Source organism: Coenobita brevimanus, chromosome 80, assembly GCF_032717465.1.
Source record: "Coenobita brevimanus isolate Jiangsu-jjx chromosome 80, ASM3271746v2, whole genome shotgun sequence".
Classification (NCBI taxonomy): Eukaryota; Metazoa; Arthropoda; class Malacostraca; order Decapoda; family Coenobitidae; genus Coenobita; species Coenobita brevimanus.
This window is the reverse complement of record NC_137033.1, coordinates 46,094,783-46,119,009: the sequence shown is the minus strand read 5'-3', so window position 1 is coordinate 46,119,009 and position 24,227 is coordinate 46,094,783. Positions and strand designations below refer to the sequence as shown.

The following is a 24,227-nucleotide window of genomic DNA, read 5'->3' as shown; positions in this document are numbered from 1 at the left end:
ACAAAATTTTACGATAACATCATGTTGGATAAGGATGTATTTCAATTGTCAAACAAGTTACTAAGACAATTTGCAGACTTTTTTTGCTTTTTGTGGTGTAAGATAATTAAGTAAAGATTTTTAATCAACAGAAAAGTCTTTTAACACTTTTCTCTCGTAAATGTAACCACATCACTACATTAAATGCAGCAAGGTATTAAGATCTTAAAATATAGCCTCAGTCAGAAAACTTTTAACATATTAGGCTACCTGCCATTGTAATCTATTTCTTGTAACGCATCCACCCTTGTGCATATAAGTCGTGCCAAATACCCTGATTATGACCACAATAAACCACATTGCACTATTGCAGTATAAATTTACACTTATATTCACTTAGACGGGTGAGATTAGGATTAATATTGGCGCCTACTTCTACTTCGAGGTCATTTTACAACCATCCATCCATCCATACATACATACACGTACAGTTGGCCACACATGAACCTGGGACAGTGTCTGTATGAAGTGGAGGTCTAGCTACAATTTCCGACCTTCATGTATCACAGTTTCACAGTTACTTGGTCACTTCAGCTAATACTATTACACACACACACACACACACACACACACACACATACATATATATATATATATATATATATATATATATATATATATATATATATATATATATATATATATATATATATATATATATATATATATATATATATATATATATATATATATATATGTATGTGTGTGTGTGTGTGTGTGTGTGTGTGTGTGTGGTAAAGAGCGCGTTTTCGTACACCGAAGAACGAGGGTTCGCGCCCCGCCAGGGTAATAAACTTTGCGAGCGTTCTTCTGGCCACGTACTGCTTGGCGGACATAAGGGGTGCTGTGGTTGAACCAGTGTCGCGTACTATAAAGTATGCATGCACCCAGTCGGCTTGTGCGGGCTGATTACTCTTGGTTCACAGACTACACACGCATCCAAAGCCACTTCAACACTACATTTACACTTTCAAGCGCTTCTCATCCAACAGACAATCTCTACCAGACAGCCTAAGTCACTTGGTAGAGATACAATGGCTGTATCGTCCCCACGTCGATCGGAATAGGCCGATCCTCCAGTGGACACTCAAACGGCTGATGAGATTATATATATATATATATATATATATATATATACATACACACACAGTTGGTAGAGGAGTTTGGAAGGGTGTGTGAAAGAAGGAAATTGAAAGTAAATGAGAATAAGAGTAAAGTGATGAAGTGTACGAGGTTGGTAGATGGTAGGGGGATGAATATAGTTTTGAAAGGCGAGTTGCTTGAGGAGGTAGAGTGTTTTAAATATCTAGGGTCACATGTTGCTGTGGATGGAAGAATAGTGCAGAAAAGTGAAGTTTAGAATAAATGAAGTAGGAAAGGTGCATGGAGGAATGAAAAAAAGTGTTTAGATGTCGTTCGCTTAGAATGGATGTAAAGAAAGGCTGTATGAGGGTGTTGTGGTACCGACTGCATTATATGGGGCTGAAAAATGGAATATGGGTGTAGCAGAGAGGAAAAGTTTGAATATAATGGAGATGAGGTGTCTGAGGAGTATGTGTGGAGTGACGCGTATGGATCGAGTGCGAAATGATGAAATGCGAAGGAGAACTGGAGTTGTTGGGGGAGATGGTTGGTAGAGTTGAGCAGAGGGTGTTGCGATGATTTGGGCATATGGAGAGAATGGATAATGAGCGATTGGAGAAAAAGATAACTAGATCTGATGTGAGAGGTGTAAGGCCGAGAGGAAGACCACGAATAGGATGGATGGACAGTGTGAAGAGAGCGCTGGATGCGAGAGGGATGTCTGTTGAGCAAGGAAGAGAGGCTGTGCGTGACAGAAATAAATGGAGAGAAATTGTGAATGAATAAGTGATGATGCAGCCCTGAGGGATATTCTCCCGCATTTGGTCTGATCAGCTAGTCAAGTCAGGTGCGGGTAAGGGGATGGGTCTGTTATGATGTGGCATGGGTAAACCAGTTCTGCTGTCGGGCCCTGCTGCAGATGTCACTGATTGCATTTTGCAGTTGACCCTTGTGCGATGTGGTGGGGTGAGGATCTGTCCGTTCTCCCCTTTGGGGCTAAGATGCGAATGAATGTGTTTGAATGGATGAGTAAATGGGAAGTGTGTCGTCCTGTCTCGGCTACCTCCCTTTCCTTGGGGGAAGCAGCCTAGGTATATAGTATATATATATATATATATATATATATATTGATGTAGTGCTGCCCACTTCTTCCTTAGCCTTTATCATTCTTTTTCTGTGCCTGCCCTCCTCTCTTCCTATATCTCCCATCTTTCCTGTCACTTCTTATTGCCCTTCTTTCCTTTACAGGTGGCTTTACATTGAGTGACAAGCCAAATGGTTTCCTGTAAGCCAAGAAACCATTTACAACGCTGGGTGGTAACCATATAACCAACCCATACGTGCTCCCTACGTGTCAAGTGGGTTGGTGGAGGGTTAGTGCCCCTCCCCGTAAAACCAATAACTCAAAATCAAGCGGCCACCCCTTATGGGACTATCACGTCTGGCAAAATATATATATATATATATATATATATATATATATATATATATATATATATATATATATATATATATATAAATATATATATATATATATATATATATATATATATATATATATATATATATATATATATATATATCAAACGGCTGATGAGATTATATATATATATATATATATATATATATATATATATATATATATATATATGTATGAATGTATGCTACTGAAATTACCATTCTGTTAATCTGTTTGTCTGGTTGTACTCATTTGCCGAAACGGTGCATTTCAGCACAACAATTTTTTAATGAACGTACCTAAATTGCACTAACGTAAAGAATACGTTAAACTACCGGGCGCAGTTGACCTCCGGTTGCAAAAAACGTTAATTAACACAAGTTCATGTGCTATGCTGTAAATGCAGCGGGGCATCTCCGTGGAGTTTCATGTCATGGCAATAGAGAGAGAGAGAGAGAGAGAGAGAGAGAGAGAGCGAGCTTGTCTGTCTGTCTGTCTGTCCTCTATGAAAATCAAGGGGGATGCACGTAGAACTCTTTTAACGTCTCCGACAGGTGTAACTTCTTATGACGAATTGAAACATTTTAAACATGTAGGCTACATTAAATAGGCTAATGTGGCTCCTCCGATGGCTAAGATTATAATGAATAAGTAATACTCAAGTCAACATGGTGGCAAGTTGCTAGCCAATTCCCGTTGATTTTTTAAATCCTATAACCATATTACAGTCATCTCGCCTAAAGTGCGCCTTCGCAATGTGCGTCTCGCCAAATGTGCAACGGGTGTCTGACCATAATTAATTATTTAGGATGTGCGTTTGCTACTTGCAATGTGGGATGGACATGAAAAATTGAGGCATATACGTTATTCTCCCGCAACTTGCGAGCAATGGGTTAGGGTGGGGCTGGTGAGTATGTATGGTGGGGTGCGGCTGGTGTGGGAGTGGTGGCGGAAGTCCTGGTGGTGAGCACAGCAGCAGGATGCTGACGTAATATCTGTTGTGTCTGACCTGGACTTTGAGAATTTCGTGGCGCAGCAACAGGCAGCACCTAACCTAGTGCAAACTAAGATGTGCATTCCATATAACTGGCCAAACAGTATTGTGCTTTAAGAGCATTCGTTAATCACTGGCCCAATCGTCACCAGGGTTGCCATTTGGTATTTTTCATCATCAAATGTGAGGCAATTTGGTAATAAAAAATTCGATCGGTAATGATTAAGAATGATTAATTACCAAAAATTCGATTGGTAGTCATTCAGAAGGATTGATTACCAAAAATTCAATTGGTAATGATTCAGAAGGATTCATTACCAATATGATTTTTCACATGTATGAGGACTAAGGGTGGAGATGGTGGATCATCTTTTTTTTTCTTTTAATGCAAGAAAAAAGGAACCAAAGGCTAAGAGCTCACAAATCGTTCTTTCCAAGAAAAAACAAAAACTAAAACAAATCAAAAGAGAGCCCAAACCCCTCCAGTAGTGATCAAAGTGAAAGTGAGGGACGAGACCAAGCCCGTGCAGAACAGTTGTTGAGTGTTTTGATTCAACGTCAGTGGTACGGCCTCGGGTACCACAACAACAATTCACATTATCTACCCTCTGTACAATGCTGGTAAGATTTTGAATTTTCATAATAAATATACAGCATTACTCTTGCATGTTTCTACTGTAAGTTTTCGTTTTGCGTTTTAATTGGGGATAGGTATGGGTGAATCATTATACGAAAATTCAGGATGTGTCGCCCATAAATCCATTTTAACATGGGATCCTATGCTTCGCAATGTGCAAAATTATAAAGTGCGACGGGCTGTGTCGCCCATATTCACGCAGTTCACGCGATATCACTGTATTAGCTACAGCAGGGCGGACAGGCAGACAGATTGGTGGGATGGGTGGGCTGGATTGGTGGGTGGGTTGGTAGTGGGAAAACAGGTCCATGGTAGGAATAGGTCCATGGAGAATGTAACCCTGTGGAAATAGGCTCAGGGATAAAATGGGAACCTGGTGGTCTTCTTCCACAAGGAGTGGCCATCCAGGGTCCTAGGTAATGCACGATCATAGGGTTTTACCCAGGCAACTCCGGGTACCCCTTCTAGTAGAGAATAAAATCAAGTTATGAAGCTGTGAATGTGACTGTGCGTTTGTTTGTTTCTTTCATGAGAACGGTAATAGGTATCAATCTAAATCTTTTTTGGATTAGGTCAGGGTAAGACCAGGGAGTGTCAGAAAAATACCGAACAAAAATTTTGGAGATCTGCGACGCGACGACGCGAAATTGTCGCAAATCGCGACAAGAGAAAATTTCTGTTGTGTGTTTGTTCATTTCTTTCATGAGAACAGTAATAGATATCGACCTAATTCTTTTTTCATTAGTTCAGGGACCTGACGGCATGAAATTGTTAGAAATCGCAACATATTAAAGTATGGAAAATCATTATTTTCCGATTATTTTTGGTCACAACTGGTAATTCTGGGCTCTATATTGTTATGGAAACAATGATAATGGTATCTGCAAACGTTTTATGATGGAAAGACTATTACTTAGTACCCCACAAATTTTTGTTGACCAGTATCTATCTATTTATCTATCTACCTATATATACATATATATATATATATATATATATATATATATATATATATATATATATATATATAATGTGTGTGTGTGTGTGTGTGTAGGTTTGTAGGAACAGGTTTCTAGTCCTGCAGACTTTGACGGAATCTGAAGACAATGATATTAATCAAACGTGGAGAGAGGTAAAAGAGGTTTTGCATGAGAGTGCTAAGGTTACTATTAAGAAAAAGGGAAAAGCGAGAAGGAAAAAGTGGATGTCAGATGAAACATGGAATGCAATTCAGAAAAGGAAAGAGGCGAAGTTAAGAAGTGAAGAACAACATGTTGATGGCCAGCTAGTTGAAGTACTTAGAGCAAAGTACTGGAGTTTACATTCTGAAGTAAAAAGACTCGTTAGACGTGATAAGAGGAGGCAGTATGATGAAAAGGCAACAGAGACAGAAATTAAATTAAGTGAAAATTGACTGTCAGAGCACAAGGGCAGCGTATCAGGCCATAAAGGAGTTAACTGGTACTGAAAAGAGAAGGAAGGAAATACCTGTACAAGATAGAAATGGTAATTTAATGACTAAAGATTTGGTTATAAAAGGAAGGTGGAAGGAGCATTTTGAATCCGTTCTAAATAGACCAATCCCTGCTGAAGAGGACATTTTGCCAGCCGAGAGAGATTTGCAGATAGAAACAGGGGATATAACCTTGAAAGAGGTAGCAAAATCTATAAAGGAGTTAAAGAATTTTAAGGCCCCAGGAGACGATGGAATACTTTCTGAAATGCTTAAGGTGGAAAATGATGAGTTGATGAGTGCGCTTTTGAAACTTTTTAATGTGGCTTGGGATACTGGTGGAATTCCAGAAGAGTGGAAAAATGGAGTGATTATAATAATACCAATTGGAGGGGGATAACTTTGATACCTGTAGTTGCAAAAGTTTTTTACAAAATCTTGTTGAACAGAATAGAGGGAGTAATTGATAAAATTTTAAGAGAAGAACAAGCGGGATTTAGAAAGAATCGAGATTGTAATGATCAGAGTTTTATTGTAAGGCATCTAATGCAACAAGCTAATGAGATGAAAATGCCACTTAGTATGTGTTTTGTGGATTTTGAAAAGGAGGCTGATAGTGTTTCACGTGGAACTATGTTGAAAATTATGAGATTCTATGGTATATCGGAAAAGTTTGTAAATATTATTAGAAGCCTGCATGAAGGTACTTTTTGTAAGGTAATGGTGGGTGGTCCTTTGAATGATCCATTTGAAGTAAGGTCAGGAGTGATTCAAGAAGGAGTTCTTTCGCCATTGCTGTTTGTTTTGGTTATGGATTATGTTATGAGAAAGGTTGTAAGGAGAACAGGTGCAGGAATTAACTGGAAAGAAAACAAGAAGCTGATGGATTTGGACTATGCTGATAATATTGTATTGATTTGCGGAAGTCTTTACCAGATGCAGAGGGTGCTTGATTGTCTGGTGGAGGAAAGAGAAAAAGTGGGATTGGTAATAAATTGTGGAAAGGTTGAAATTATTAATATGAACGTGGAGAACCAAATCGATTGTGCAATTGGGAATAATGTGGTGAAGAATGTAAAAACTTTACATATCTGGGAACGATTGTATCATCTAATGGATCATTAAACAATGAAATTGAGGAGAGGATTAGACCGGTTTGACGAGCTGTTGGAATGTTGAAATCTGTTTGGAATAATAATATGCTTTCGGTACATACTAAAGTGAAAATTCACAAGTCCATGGTTAGACCAATTTTAATTTATGGGCATGAGTCATGCTACAGTACAATTGCAACAGATCAAAAAGTATTAGGATTTGAGAATAAAATACTGAGAAGGATTCTTGGGGTAAAGTGGCAAGACAGAGTTACAAATGAAGGAGTAAGGGATATTACGAGAGTGGAACCAGTTAATGAATATGTGAGACAGTCTCGCTGAAAGTGGCTGGGGTACATATACAGAAAAGAAGGCAGTTTAATACAGGATGTGCCAGAGTGGACTGTTAGAGGAAGAAGAGGTAGAGGTAGGCCGTGGTTGAGGCCAATGAAAAGAGAAGCAGGAGAGGAGTGTTGGTGGGACCTGAAGGAGATGGCAAGAGACAAATATAGGTGGAGAGAGTTCATCGAGGCCCTATGCATCTCGTTGGGTACCAAAGGAAATGACTGATATATATATATATATATATATATATATATATATATACTGCGGATTGGGAGGCCCTCAGCCAGTACTTCTTTGATTTTCCCTAGAATGATTATTGCTTCCATTGCCGGGAGCCATCTGGGTGTGCCTTGCTCATTACAGAGGTTATTCTCTCGGGCATGGAAGCATACATTCCTTTCTCATATCCTTTGACTAATGCAAGAAAGCCTTGATTTAATCAAGCTTGTTCTAATGCTGTCCGCAACAAGGATAGGGCCTATAAAAGGTACCGGAGCCAACCCACCCCTGAATCACATCTTTTGTACATTTCTGCCCGGAATCGTGCTAAGTCTGTTCTTCGCTCTTCTAAAAAAAATTTCATCCATACAAAATGCTCTCAACTCTCTAACTCGAACTCTTCCCGCTCCTTCTGGCACCTTGCCAAAAACCTTTCTAACAACTTTACTTCATCATCCTTCCCTCCTCTTTTCTACTCTGATGGCTCTGTAGCTATTTCTTCTACTGATAAAGCAGATCTCTTCGTTCAGACTTTCTCCTCCAACTCCACCTTAGACGATTCCGGTGCTGTTCCTCCCTCACTTCCCCCCCTCTGACTTCCTTATGGCTAACATTAAAATTTCTTCAGCTGATGTATTTTCTGCCATTGCTGGCCTCAGTACTAATAAGGTATATGGGCCTGATGGAGTCCCTCCTGTTGTTCTCAAGAACTGTGCTTCTGTGCTTACTCCCTGCCTAGGCAAACTCTTTCGCCTTTGTCTGTCAACTTGTACCTTTCCTTCTTGCTGGAAGTTTGCTCTCATTCAGCCAGTCCCAAAGAAGGGTGACCATTCCCAACCCTCTAACTATCGTCCAGTTGCTTTAACATCCTGTATCTCAAAAGTTTTCGAGTCAATTCTTAATAGAAAAATTTTAAAGCACCTTTCCTATCACAACCTTCTTTCTGATCGTCAGTATGGGTTCCGTCAGGGACGCTCCACAGGCGATCTTCTCACATACCTTTCAGACTCCTGGTCATCCTCCTTTTGGGACTTTGGCGAAAGCTTTGCCATCGCACTTGACATCTCAAAGGCTTTCGATCGAGTCTGGCATAAATCTTTAATTTCCAAACTGCCTTCTTACGGTTTCTATCCTTCTATCTGTGCCTTCATCTCTAGCTTCCTTTCTGGTCGTTCTATAGCCGCTGTTGTAGACGGCTATCGTTCTTCTCCTAGATCTATTAACAGTGGTGTTCCTCAGGGCTCTGTCCTATCACCAACTCTCTTCCTTTTATTCATCAATGACCTTCTAAGCTGTATATCTAACCCTATCCACTCATACGCTGATGACTCCACCCTTCACCTTTCCATTCGATTCCCACAACGTCCATCTCAGCAGTTGCTTCAACAGGCAAGGGATGAGGCTATGGCACACCTAATGTCTGACTTGGCTCGTATCTCTGACTGGGGTAAAAATAATCTGGTTGTTTTTTATGCATCAAAGACTCAGTTTTTGCACCTATCAACTCGACAAAATCTTCCACAGGTATACCCACTTATGTATAATAATACTCAACTTAATCCTGCATCATCGTTGAACATGCTTGGGGTTTCATTTGCTCGGGACTTGTCTTGGAAAGATCATATTGCATCTCTTGTAAAATCTGCTTCCAAGCGATTGGGTGTGCTAAGCCGACTCCGCTCCTTCTTTACCCCTGCACAATTGTTGACTCTATACAGGGGTTTTATCCGCCCCTGTGTGGAGTACAACTCTCATGTATGGGGGGGCTCCCCACATACAGCTCCTCTCAATAGGGTGGAGTCAAAAGCTTTTCGTCTCATTAACTCTCCCCCTCTTACTGACTCCCTTCAACCTCTGTCTCTTCGCTGCAGTGTTGCATCTTTATCTCTTTTCTATCGCTGCTTCAATGGTCACTGTTCCTATGAACTGTCTGCATGCATTCCTCCACTTCTACGACGGGCGCGTAGCACCCGTCTAGCAGCAAACTCTCACCCCTTTTCTGTCCAACTCTCTAATGCAAGAGTCAACCGTTACTCCCAGTCCTTCATTTATGCAACAGGTCAACTCTGGAACTGTCTCCCTCTGTCTGTATTTCCTGCTTCCTATGATCTCCAGTCTTTCAAACGCTGTGTCCAGGCATCTCGAAATGAATAGATCTTGAATTTGGCTCTCTCTTGTATTTTGTTTTTCTCTTAGAGGGAACAGTATTGCGGGCTCATTGCCTTTGGTTCCTTCTTCCTCACATAAAAATATATATATATATATATATATATATATATATATATATATATATATATATATATATATATATATATATATATATATACAGAAAGCTTTCCATCCAATTGTAATGCGTCTTTTTATTTCGGTATCATTATCTTTCGTTAATTTTAGTATTTGTCCCAGGTAATGGTACTCCTCAACTTCTTGAAGAATTTCTCCACTTATTCTTATGACGCTCTTTGGTGTTGGAGGATTAAACATTACTTTAGTTTTACTCCGGTTCATCTTTAGCCCTACTTTGAGACTTTCTCTGTTCAGGTCATTTAACATTTCTTGCAATGTCTCTGATTTTTCTGAGATTAGGACAATGTCATCTGCAAATCTTAAATGGTTTAGCTTTTCTCCATCTATGTTTTCTCCTTTGTTTTCCCAGTCTAGCTTTCTGAAAATACTTTCTAGGCATGCTGTAAATAACTTTGGTGAAATTGTATCTCCCTGACGCACGCCCTTCTCAATCTTAATTTTCTCTGAGTCCTTATCTAATTTAACTGTAGCAGTTCCCTCTTTATATATGTTTTCGAGCAGTTTTACAATGTTCTCATTCACTCCTTGTTCTCGCAATGAATTTATAATTGCTATGTGCTCCACTGAGTCGAAAGCCTTTTCGTAATCAACAAAACCTAAGCACAGTGGTTTATTATATTATGTAATTTTCTCAATTAGCTGATTCATTGTGTGCAGATCATCAGTAGTCGAATACCCGCTTCGGAATCCGGCCTGTTCACGAGGTTGGTTTTCCTCCAAATTTGTAGCTATTCTGTTTGTAAGGACTTTAGTGAAAAGTTTGTAAATGACTGATGGCAAGCTAATGGGTCTATAGTTACTAAGGTCTTTTGAGCCCCTGGAATCCTGGCTCTATCAGATATGCCAAAAACATTCACCACGTTCTGTAGCTTCACATAAACGTATCTGATAGAGTCAGTCCGGACGATGCCACGTTAAAAAGGGGAGCCAAATCCCTGATCACGTACTTTTCCTCACAACATTTATCCAGCCAGCTCGACCACTTGTCAGTTCCCTAACCTCACCGACTTCCAAACCTCTCTTCCTCACATATTCATCCACCCTATCTCTCCACCTTCTTCTTGGCCCATATCGCCTCCTTTCTCCTTCAAATTCGCTCCGATATACTGTACCTTTTTTACCACTCTATTGTTATCCATTCTCTCCACATGACCATACCACCTCAGTATACTCGCTTCGATTCTGGTGTTCACAGACATCCTCACTTCACATCTTTCACGAGGCACATTATTTCGTATCCTATCCATCCTGTGTACTCCACATATTGTACATTCCTCAGCAGTCCTATCTCCACTGCTCTTACTCTTCACTGTTCATTTTCATGCCACACCACAGTCTCACATCCATATGTTAAAGCTGGCACTAACACTCCTTCATGTAAACCTCGTGCAGCTGCAACACTCAAGCCTCTGTTTCTTATCAAGGCCTTCATTGCACCAGAGACTTTTCTTCCTTGTGTCACTCTACTTTCAACTTCTTTTGCACATTTTCCTCTCATTTGTATCACTGTACCTAGGCATTTGAACTCTCTCACCAAGTCCAACCTTTCTCTCCATTTAGTGTAATATCGCACTGGGAGTCACCTTCTCTCTCAATAACCATTACTTTACTCTTTTCTACCTTTACTCTCAAGGCACGACGCTCACAGACATCAGCAAAACTCTGCACTAGCCTACCAAGTTCTTGTTCGGTATTTGCAAGTAGTCCTGCATCATCAGCATACAACAAATTTGAGATATTCCATCCATCACCTTTCATTACCAACGCCATCCCCCTCTCCATTACTCGTGTTTTTACTTCTCTCATCACCCCGCTGTAACAGTAATAATTTGCAACTGATTCACCCACAACCTCGTACTCTTGTTCCATTTCACGGATAGGAATGTTGGTGGCTGTGATAATGGTGGTTGTAGCTATAGGAGATGTGGCTGTAGCAGTGGTCGTGGTGGTTATAGATGTGGTACCACTGGTTGTTCAAAATGATGGTTGTAGTTGTGATACTGTAGTTGTGGCTCTGGTAGTGATGACAACTGAGGTAGTTGTGGCTGTAGCTGTAGTAGTGATAAATGTATTTGTGACAGTGATGACTGTAGTTGTGGTGACTGTAGCATGGCAGTGATACCTCTAATTGTAGATGTAAATTGCTGTAGTTTTGGTAGTGATTGTTGTTATAGTGATGGCTGTAGTTGCGGTAGCTATATTTCACCTCTCATGAAGCCTGCATACACTTTTTGCCTGTAGTCTCATTTCGTTTGAAAAAAAGAAAAAAAAAGTTCCAGAGGCGTAAGAGTTTAGAAGAAAATAAAATACGTAATCCATTGTTATTATTCTTATTTTAATTCATATTGTTATTGTTTTTGTTATTACTATCACCACCATCACCAGTATTACTACTACTACTGCCGCTGCTGCTGCTGTTAAGCTATTATCATATTATTTCCCTCAGCCAGCGTAACGAACTCGGAGCAAATTTATAAAGATTTATGCCTCTTTACACGCGTTTCTGTAGTCACACTACAGGTTTCGCCCTAAGCCATTGTGAGAGTGCAAACCTGACGCCCTGCCTCACACAGCGGCTCAGGAAGAGTGTCAGATCATCCTGGAGGGGCGAGACTCCAAGTGCTCGGCAGTTATTCTTGTTGTTGCTTTGCCTGTGCGCGGGACGACAAAGGTCAGGGAGAATTTCAGTTTTTCTTGTGGAGTTATTCAGGAGACTTATTTTGCCCCAGCAAAGTTCATGAGGCCGCTGGAGGGTGTGGAAGGTAAACCAAAGTTGATGAGTGAGGTGGGGACAAACTCTTCTGGGCGGGGCATCTACATAACATACCTATGCATGAAACTTGAATGAAACGGTATTTTATTTTTTTATGTGTCCAACTCTGGGCATAGGCTTCACAGCCTGCTGCCAAGGCCCAGTAGTCCTCTTACATACCATACACCTCTACATGTCATCACTTCGGCGCTAACACCCACCTTCCATATTGAATACATGCTAGGGCTGTCTCAAACAGGACTGCTGTATTGGTATAGGCGGGGGTATTTTTACGACATGTCGCCGGGTCTTCTGGTAGATCAGTAAAGTCTGCTTTTATTAAATTCAAATCCTTAAACTGTTCCCTACCCCAACGGGGATTTGAACCTGGACCCAGTAGGACTTTAGGCCACCTCTCTACCGACTGATTTACCGCCTCTCAGTCACTGACTTTTGAACTTGCGTTACATGCAAAGAATAATGTATGACTTGATCATGCACCCTGTGGTAGTGGTGGTTGTAGCTGTGGTAGTTGTAGTTGTATCTTGTATCTGTGGTTGCGTGTGACTATCTGTAATGTTGACCACTGTAGGTGTGGGAGTGATGACTCCAATTGTGGTAACAAATGAGACAATGAAAATACTGCAATTCTTTTTGGTAAATAACATTCTTATTTGTGGTCGTATTTTTTCAAGAATTTAGGAGAATTTAGTCTTGGGCAATTAGCATCATTCTTCACCTTCTGAACTGCGATGCCGTGGACTTCGTGTTATGGTCATGCATTCTGCACCTGCCCTGTATTTAGAGTTTGAAGCACAAGTTGTGCGCGATATTAAACGTGATGGTGCTCACAGAGTGTCCTATTCTATATTTACATGTTTGAACACACACACACACACACACACACACACACACACACACACACACACACACACACACACACACTTACTTTCGTCCCTCTCTCTCATTACAGACACACCTTGCACATTCATACTTCGCAAGCATGGGGAAGGATTACTGACATTACTTTTTCAGCTACAGGTTTCATGTAAGTTTTTACAATTACTGCTACAGATGATTTCCAGATGGTTCTAGTATATTGCTCAATATCTAACACCGTACTGGAACGCTTCAGTACGTCTCGATACGTTCCCCACAATCTAACATTTGTGCTGAAAAGCTTTAATAAATCCATATCTTAGCCTTGGAGAAGGATTCCGAAAGCACACTACAGGCACCTCGAAAAAAAAAAATCTATTAAATGGAAAAAAAATTATCTGTGCAATGACCAGAATCAATTAACTGGCTGACTGATCATGCCATACTTTAGCCCATTCATTGAGAGACAAAATTCGAAATTGTGCAGTAATCGAGAATTTTCTTCCTCCCGACAATTTTATTGAAAATCGAGAATGGCATTTTCACATGGACTTATAGGAGTTAGGGTTCCTCAACCCCTTCAGTACGTGTTTTTTTGCAACATGAGTGAAATCGTCTAAGAAAAGAAACTATATCACGGACACCATAATAATGAAGGAATTATTAGGAATCGTTTCAACCACTTCATAAAAGTGGTTGGCGTAAAAAAAAGAAAAAGAAAATAACTATAACCATTATAAAAGATTCTCTTAAAAAGAAGCAGTGCCAAGGCACAGCAAACCTGTCCCCGGCAGTCATTTTAGTGCTGACTATAAACACAATAGGATATCTAGTCAAAGATGTCACATATAATATTTGGAGTAAATCGGAAGAAAATGAACTTTTTATGCCCATTAGAAACTTTAGGCCCGAACCACCTGACACTGAACCCCCTATAGCTAACTGGGGGATGACCTCCCTGATGTAATGAGGCATGTTATGGGATGCAGATTTGAAAGATGCACCTTTAGATTTTGGTTTCATGTCGATATGACTAATTTGAAATGAGTTTTTGGGAAAAACGATTTGCTTAATTTGGTCAAAAATTTAATCAAGTGATCAGAAGATCATAGCTCATCAACCCTGTAATTTTAGTCAAAATCGCACCAGTAGTTTTCTCGTACAGTTGTTAACAGACAGACAGACAGACACAAACAAGCAGACAAACAAACAGACAGACAAATTGAGTGAAAACACTACCTGTTCCCGAGCTCCTCCGGGGCACAGACGGTAACTAAGGACCATTGTGAGACACAGATCAAAGGTATATAAAGAGATGAGGGGCCTGAAACACAATAATGAATAATACCCACTAGATAATTCATGAAAAAGCATTTTTCATGGCTACCACAATGCAAACAGAGACATGCAATAAAGGGATGGACTATGACGGTGAGAAAAACAAGAGAAATTTGTTAGGGTGATAGGAATGAGCTGGAGGAAGGGGAATGAAAATGTAGAGAAAGACAAAAGAAAGAAGGAAGAAGAATAAAGTGAAGGAAGGGGCTGGGTGAAAGAGATGAAAGAATAGTTGACAGTTGCTTTGGTGAGTGAGCCGGAAGAGACAAGAAAGGACAAAAGAAAAATTGTGTTCAGAGAGACGGAACAGCATGAGAAAGCTGCTTGAACTGAAGGAGAGATGGAGGAGGTGACAGTGGGAGTGGAGAAAAAGTAAATGAAAAGGAAAGGAAAGGTGAAGAACAAGAAATGGAAGGAGGAATAAGGTCAAAGAGAAGGAGGAATGAGAGAAAATTATTGTGGTCAACTGAGAAATGGAAGAGAGAAGGGAGACAGAAAAGAGGGGAGATGGAAGAAAAGGGAAAGGAAGGGGAGGGAGGCCTCATGTGGGAGGGAATAGCAAGTAACATTTCTGATGGGGAATGGAGAAGGATGAGGGAACAGGAAAGTAACGGAGCTAGAGGAGATTGCAAATAGAACGAAAATAGCATCATCAGGCCGAAGGACTTCAGGGAAGGAGGGTTGAAGTAGCAGGGACGAGAGAAAGTTGTGCGTGTGATTTTATATCTAACTATCTATCTATCTGTCTGTCTGTCTGTCTCTCTCTCTCTCTCTCTCTCTCTCTCTCTCTATATATATATATATATATATATATATATATATATATATATGTGTGTGTATATATATATATACCTAGGCTATCTTCCCCCAGGGAAAGGGAGGTAGCCGAGACAGGACGACACACTCCCAATTTACTTATCCTCTCAAAAACATTCATTCCCATCATAGCTCCAAAGGGAAGAAGGGACAGATCCTCACCGTACCACACCGCACGAGGGTCAACTGCGCAGTGCAATCAGTGACATCCGCAGCAGGTCCCGACAGCATAGCTGGTTCACCCCTGCCACATCATAATAGACCCATCCCTTTACTCGCACCTGACCTGATCAGCTGATCAGACCAAATCCCGGAGAATATCACCTCAGGGCTGCATCATCATTTATTCATTCACAATTTCTTTCCATTTATTTCTGTCACGCACAGCCACTCTTCCTTGCTCAACAGACATCCCCCTCGCATCCAACGCTCTCCTCACACTGTCCATCCATCCTCTGCTCAACTCGGTCAGCCATCTCCCGAACAACCTCAGTTCCCCTTTGCACTTCTTATATATATATATATACATATATATATATATATATATATAGATAGATAGATAGATAGATAGATATAGATATATATATACTGTATATATATATATATATATATATATATATATATATATATATATATATATATATATATATATTGATAGATAGATATACTTTTTTATGCGAGGAAGAAAGAACCAAAGGCCATGAGCCCGGAATAACAGTTCCCTCCAAGAGAAAAACAAAGTACAATAGACAGCCAAATTCAAGATCTGATCATTTCGTGATGCCTGGACACACTGCGTTTGAAAAACTGGAGATCATAGGCAGCAGGAAATACAAACAGAGGGAGACAGTTCCAGAGTTGACCTGTTGCATAAATGAAAGACTGGGAGTAACAGTTAACTTTTGCATTAGAGAGTTGGACAGAAAAGAGATGAGAGTTTGCTGCTAGACGGGTGCTACACGCCCATCGTAGAGGTGGAGTAATGCATGCAGACAGTTCAGAGGAACAATGACCATTAAAGTAGCGATAGAAAAGAGATAAAGATGCAACAGTGCGGCGAAGAGACAGGGGTTAAAGGGAGTCAGTAAGAGGAGAGTTAATGAGATGAAAAAACTTTGACTCCACCCTATTGAGAAGAGCTGTATGTGGGGAGCCTCCCCATACATGAGAGTTGTACTCCACACAGGGGCAGATAAAGCCCCTGTATAGAGTCAACAATTGTGCAGGGGTAAAGAAGGAACGGAGTCGGCTTAGCACACCCAATCTCTTGGAAGCAGATTTTATGAGAGATGTAATATGATCTTTCCAAGATAAGTCCCGAGTAGATGAAACCCCAAGCATGTTCAAGGATGATGCAGGATTAAGCTGAATATTATTAAACATTAGTGGGTATACCTGTGGAAGAATTTGTCGGGTTGATAGGTGTAAGAACTGAGTCTTAGATGCATTAACAACAACCAGAATATTTTTACCCCAGTCAGAGATACGAGCCAAGTCAGACATTAGGTGTGCCATAGCCTCATCCCTTGTTTGTTGAAGTAACTGCTGAGATGGGCATTGCGGGAACTGAATGGAGAGGTGAAGGGTGGAGTCATCAGCGTATGAGTGGATAGGGTTACATGTACAGCCTAAAAGGTCATTGATGAATAAAAGGAAGAGAGTTGGTGATAGGACAGAGCCCTGAGGAACACCACTGTTGATAGATCTAGGAGAAGAACAATGGCCGTCTACAACAGCGGGTATAGAACGACCAGAAAGGAAGCTAGCGATAAAGGCACAGATAGAAGGATAGAAACCGTAAGGAGGCAGTTTGGAAATTAAAGATTTATGCCAGACTCGATCGAAAGCCTTTGAAATGTCAAGTGCAATGGCAAAGCTTTCGCCAAAGTCCCGAAAGGAGGATAACCAGGAGTCTGAAAGGTAGGTGAGAAGGTCGCCAGTGGAGCGTCCCTGATGGAACCCGTACTGACGATCAGAAAGAAGGTTGTGACAGGAATGATGCCTTAAAATTTTTCTATTGAGAATTGACTAGAAAACTTTTGAAATACAGGAGGTTAGAGCAATTGGACGATAGTTGGAGGGTTGGGAGTGGTCACCCTTCTTTGGGACTGGCTGAATGAGAGCAAGCTTCCAGCAAGAAGGAAAGGTACAAATTGACAGACAAAGGCAAAAGAGTTTGCCTAGGCAGGGTGTAAGCACAGAAGCACAGTTCTTGAGAACAACAGGAGGGACCCCATCAGGCCCATATGCCTTGTTAGTATTGAGGCCAGTGATGGCAGAAAATACATCAGCTGAAGAAATTTTAATGTCAGCCATGAGGAAGTCAGAGAGGGGAAGTGATGGAGGAACAGCACCGGAATCGTCTAAGGTGGAATTGGAGGAGAAAGTCTGTGCGAAGAGATCTGCTTTATCAGTAGAAGTAATAGCTACAGAACCATCAGAGTAGAAAAGAGGAGGGAAGGATGATGAGGTAAAGATGTTAGAAAGGTTTTTGGCATGGTGCCAGAAGGAGCGGGAAGAATTCGAGTTAGGGAGTTGAGAGTATTTAGTACGGATGAAATTATTTTTAGCAGAGTGAAGAACAAACTTAGAACGATTCTGGGCAAAAACGTAAAGATGATGTGATTCAGGGGTGGGTTGGTTCTGGTACCTTTTGTAGGCCCTCTCCTTGTTGCGGACAGCATTAGAACAAGCGCGATTAAACCAAGGCTTTCTTGTGTTAGTCAAAGGATATGAGAAATGAATGTATGCTTCCATACCCTAGAGAATAATCTCCCTAATGCTCAAGGCACACTCAGATGGCTCCCGGCCATGGAAGCAATAATCATTCCATGGAAACTCAAAGAACTACTGCCTGAGGGTCTCCCAATCTGTGGCTCCAAAATGCCACAGATGACGTTTCCCTGGAGGGTCCACAGGCCGTACTGGAGTGATAGGACAGGTTAAGGTGATAAGGTTGTGATCGGAGGAGCCCAACAGAGAGAAAAGATTAACAGTGTAAGCAGAAGGATTAGTTGTAAGGAAGAGGTCAAGTATGTTGGAGTTCTCTCCAAGGTGATCTAGGATAGGGGTAGGGTGCTGTACAAGCTGCTCTAGGTCATTAAGGATAGAAAAGATGTAGGCTTGTTCACCATGTGGATCAGTGAAAGGAGAGAAGAGCCAAAGATGGTGGTGAACACTGAAATCTCCTAGAATGGATATTTCAGAGAAAGGAGAAATGGATAGAATGTGTTCCATCGTAGAAGTAAGATAGTCGAAGAATTTTTTATAGTCAGTAGAATTAGGGGATAAATAAAAAGCACAGACATATTTAGTCAGAGAATGACAGGAAAGCCGAAGCCAGAGTGTACAGAATTCAGAAGAATCGAGTTCAGGAACACGAGAGCAAGATAAGTCGTTGCCTATATATACACAACAGCGGCCATTGGCTTTGAAATGAGTATAGAGAAAGTAGGAGGATACAGAAGAGGGTTTGCTGTCAGTTGCCTCAGACGGCTGAGTCTCAGTTAGAAAAAGAAGGTGAGGTTTAGAGGAGGAGAGGTCGTGCTCAACAGAGCGAAAGTTAGAAGAAAAGCCGCGAATGTTGCAGAAATGAAGAAGAGTCAGACAGTGGTTCCAGACACCTCAACTCGTCACCGGGAGAGGGGCGGAAGGCGGGGGCATTTATGGTCTCCTCCCCCTGGGGACTCCGAGGCTGGGTGTTCAGACGCCATAATTTATTTTTGAGTTTTAGAAAAGGAAGTGTGGTGTGTATTGTGCATGTAGTTTGGTGTAGATAGTTAGAGAAATTTGTATTGGAGAGCATGCTGGCCTACTCTCTGTGTAACTGAGACACTGAAAAGGTTCAGCAAAGGGGGATGGTCAGGAACTAGTCCTAAGGGCTGATGAAACGGGAGCTCCAGCACTCCCTGTCATCAGCTTTCCATCCACCTCGGGAGTACTGCCCTACTCGACTGGTGCTACAGTCTACTCCTAGCATATATATATATATTGTTACATAGCCTATGATTTCATCATCCTTTGTGTAATTTTAACGCACAGTATGCTGCATGTTTGATCACGAGCGTGTTCTGCCTCAGTCCCCCCCTTCTACCGTTATAGCAGAGTAAGTCGTCCTTTCTGTTGTTCAGAGCGGGATTGTCAACTCTTTGTCCCCATGGCTTCATTTGCGCGTCCTTCTTACAAGTTGTATCAAGCTCTGCCGGCCCCTATATATAATGAGCTCAGTCTCTACATTAATTGCCACTTAGATCTACTCCTCATTTTGTTCACATTTCTGTCCTCCCCTGTACAGTTATTGTTGTGAGTGCTCAGGAAGTCTCCAACCATCTAGCAGCTGTGTAATTTGAGTATAACTGTTGCTGCATTTTTTCTTGTGCTGTGTAGCATAGGGTTAATTCTTAGGCCTAGTGGGGTTTTTGTAATTTATGTAGGGTTCTTATTGTCAGCCATCATTATTATTTTGTATCTGTAATAATTTATCTTGCATTAACCGAGCATTACCCAGTGTATTTTCATTTTATCAGGGCTGACTTAGATAAATTTACTCTTGCTAATTTCGTGTTAATAGAGGCTATTGCAGTTAACCATATATTTAACCAGTTTTTTGCCATTACATTATCCTTATGAGTCCTGAATGTTTTGTTGTTAGTTTGAGCATTAAACTTTAACTTGTAATTTTACCTAACTCTTTGTTTTGAACCTGGAACTTTACGGGACAGTAGTGACTTTTAGTATTCTCACTTAAAGTGTACATTATCTTTCTCTGTTCCGTAACATAAATTTGGCGACCTCTCATCAGGATATTCAGGATATTATCATAAGGATATTGCTTGATATTTTGTGACTGTTACTTCATGAAGCCAAAGATTTTTTGTCAAATGTGCAAACAGTGTGTGATGTAGAAAACAGAACAAAGAATGAACTTAAGCTTGTTGCTCAACAATTGGGAATTGCAGTTCACTCTCATCATTCTAAAGATCAAATTGTTGGCATGATTAATAAAAGCTTGTTTAATGTAACTCCTCCAAATGAGCAAACGCAGATTGAATTAGCTAAGTTACAGCTAGCCCTGCAGGAGGCTCGTGTGAAGGAAGCTGAATTTCAAGCACGTGCTAAGGAGGCTGAGTCTCAGGCTAAGGAGGCTTGTGTTAAGGAGGCTGAATTTCAAGCAAATGCTAAGGAGGCGGAGTCTCAGGCTCGTATTCAGGAGGCACAGATACACGCACAAGTTGAACTTGCCAGGATTCAGGCAGACCATGAGTATCGCATGAAACAATGTGGAACTGGATCATCTAGCTCTGATGATTTTGATGTGGCTAAAAATGTTAAACTTGTCCCTCCTTTTAATGAATCTGATTTAACAAAGTATTTTCAGTTGTTTGAGAGGGTAGCTACAGGTTTTAATTGGCCCAAAAAGTTTTGGCCAGTACTCCTTCAAACTGTTCTCACCGGTAAAGCTCAAGTAACTTATGCATCTTTGCCTCAGGTTCAATCTGATAATTATGATGTAGTTAAGAGCTTGATTCTTAAGGCCTATGAGCTTGTTCCTGAAGCCTATAGAGTAAAATTTAGGACAACCTATAAGCAAGATAAGCAATCCCATGTTGAGTATGCAAAAATCAAAGAAAATCTGTTAGAGCAGTGGTTAAATTCTAAGAATGTGGATTCTGATTTTGGTAAATTTAAGCAGATGATTTTGCTGGAGGACTTCAAAAGGTGTATTAGTAAAGATGTAAGCCTATATCTTGATGAGAAAAGAATAGATAATTTGTCTGATGCTGCAGTTTTAGCTGATGAATAAGTTCTCACTCACAAGAGATATTCTAAAGAAAAAGGGAAAGCTGAGAGTATGTTGCCTCTACTCAGAGTACAGGTAACAGGAAAGAGAATAAAGATGATGTTTCTCAGGAAGTAAATACCAGCTTCACCTCTAGATTTCAGAAAAGTAAATGTACTTATTGTAGTAAGCTTGGTCATACTACGGAGAAATGTTTCAGGAGACAGCATGATGTGAACAAAAAGGAGTCTTTAAATATTCAGTCAATTGGTCTAGTGTCCACCCTTGAGAGTTCCCATAATTCTTTAACTGAGTTAACAACCTGCTTTGAGGGGTAACTTAAATTCTCATGATGGAGCTCCTCTTTTGAGCAGTAACGTGGGTGACACTCTCAAGAGTTCATGTGCTAATTTCCTGTCTGATGGTTTTGTCAGTCCTCTGGACAATAATGACAGGAAATCAGTTAAAATATATCGTGATACAGGTGCTTGCCAATCCCTTATGCTGACCAGTGTTCTAGGCTCTAATGTTAATTCCTCTGATGAAACTGTAATCTTACAAGGTGTAGGGAATAATTACTTCTCTGTCCCTCTGTGCAGAGTGAATTTAGGGTCTGGTTTTGTTAATGGTTCCGTTATGGTTGGGTTGGTTGAGACACTCCCAATGTCAGGTGTAACTTTCTTACTTGGAAATGATATTGGTGGAAGTCAAGTGTGTCCAGCTCCTCATTTGTCTAGTGAGAGAGTGGCTGCGTCCCGGGATTCTGATGTCCCTGATGTGTTCCCTGCATGTGCTGTCACTAGGGCTAAGTCTAAAGTTACTGGTGATTTAGAGGATAATGATGATGATGATGTTATCCTAGCTGACACTTTTCTTGCTAATTTGGACCACCCACCAGATGAGGCAGTACTCCGTAGTGTTGATAATTTGTCTCATCAAGAGTTCGTTGAGTTGCAGGTTGCTGACCCTGAGTTGAATGGTCTAGCTAACTCTGCTTGATGTGAGGAAGAGTCAGCTGGTGCTTCTACTTGTTATTATATAAAGTCAGGAGTACTTATGAGGAAGTGGAGACCCCCAACAGTATCAGCCGACTGTGAATGGGAGGTTGTACATCAAGTTGTCATTACTCGTGTTTGTAGGCAGGATATCATTAGAGTGGCTCATGATTCCAGTTTGGCAGGACACCTTGGAGTGAGGAAGACTGTGGCACGCATTTTGAAACACTTCTACTGGCCAGGTATCTTCAGGGATGTTTCCTGGTATTGTAAGTCTTGTCACACATGTCAAGTTGTGGGGAAGTGTAATCAGACCGAAAAGGTTGCATCTCTATTTCCCATTCCTCCTTTTGAGGCGCCATTCACCCGTGTGTTGGTGGATATTGTGGGCCCTCTTCCTAAGATTTCTTCAGGATTTTCTTATGTGTTAACCCTGATTGATATGGCTACTCGTTATCCTGAAGCCATTCCACTTAGAAATATCTCAGCAAAGAACGTGGTTAAGGAAATGCTAGGGTTTTTCACAAAGTTTGGTCTGCCCAAGGAGGTACAGTCAGACCGGGAAAGTAATTTCATGTCAAACGTTTTCAAGCAGTCTCTGAAAGAGTTGGGCATCACCCAGATCACGTCTTCAGCTTACCATCCCCAGACCCAAGGAGCGTTGGACAGATATCATCAAACACTCAAATCGATGCTCAAGAAATACTGTTTGGAACATCGGAAAGACTGGGATAAAGGTCTTCCATTTGTTGTGTTTGCTGCAAGAGAATCTCCAAATGAATCACTGGGCTTCTCACCTTTTGAACTACTGTTTGGCCATGAAGTAAGAGGACCCCTTAAGTTACTCAAGGAATGCTGGCTGTTGGAGGAAGATGACGTCAACCTGCTGGAGTATGTGATGAAGTTCAAAGAACGGCTGTCCACTGCTTTACAGCTGGCGAGAGAGAATTTAGGAGCTGCTCAGGAGAAGATGAAGACTTGGTATGATAAGAAGTCCAGGTTACGCCACTTTCAGCCAGGAGATCAGGTTTTGATTCTGCTACCAGTTCATGGGCAACCTCTTCAAGCCAAGTTTAGTGGTCCTTATTTCGTGGAGAAGAAACTCAGTGATGTCAACTATGTCATCACCACACCAGATCGTAGAAAGAACAAGCAACTATGTCGCATCAACATGCTAAAGTTATATCACAGGCGGGACGAAAATAATCCAGTCTGCACTGTAGCTGTTCCACCCGAGTCTGCAAGTGAAGCTCTCCCATGCAGTATGAGCCTGAGTGATAGTTTGGGGAAGAATCCTGATATCATGAATGATCTCCAGACTAAGCTTTCTCACCTACCTCCCGAAGAAAGGCAGGAGTTTTCGGCATTACTGCAGGAGTACCCGCAAGTGTTCCGTGCCACTCCAGGAAGAACCACTGGATTTTTGCATGATGTCGATGTTGGAGACGCAAAGCCAATTAAACTGCCTCCTTACCGTGTGAACCCAGTGAAAGTTCCTCTCATCGAGAAGGAGCTTGGCTACCTGTTGGACCACAAGATGATTGAGCCCTGTCAGAGCGAGTGGAGTTCTCCTGTCACTCTAGTCCCTAAGCCAGGTGGGTCACAGCGGCTTTGCATCGACTACAGACGTGTTAATCAGATAACCAAAACAGACACTTACCCTCTCCCTCGTGTGGAAGATTGCATAGACAAGATCGGAAAGGCTAGGTACATAAGTAAGTTTGATTTGTTAAAGGGATACTGGCAAGTACCTATGACTGAACGTGCTAGGGAGATCTCATGTTTTGTAACACTAGGAAAGAGTTTTGCATGTCCTGTAATGCCATATGGTGTGAAGAATGCACCAGCCACATTTCAGAAGCTCATGAATGTTGTAACAGAGGGTTTGGCAGGGTGTGTTGTTTATATTGATGATGTATTAATCTTCAGTGACAACTGGAAAGATCACCTATGCCATGTCAGTAAATTTCTTGAACGTTTGGTTCATGCTAATCTTGTAGCTAATTTATCAAAGTGTGAGTTTGGTCAAGCTAAAGTT

The 24,227-nt window shown here is 41.1% G+C and overlaps 1 protein-coding gene across 1 annotated transcript in view; it reads right to left on the bottom strand.

Moving 5' to 3' along the window:
• Positions 1-24,227, bottom strand: part of LOC145409354 (uncharacterized) — a 309,085-nt gene that overhangs the window by 278,852 nt on the left and 6,006 nt on the right. The window contains exon 2 of the mRNA XM_080279823.1: positions 14,501-14,585. Within this exon, the coding sequence (XP_080135949.1) occupies positions 14,501-14,585 (85 nt within the window). The remainder of the gene's footprint in view (positions 1-14,500; positions 14,586-24,227) is intronic.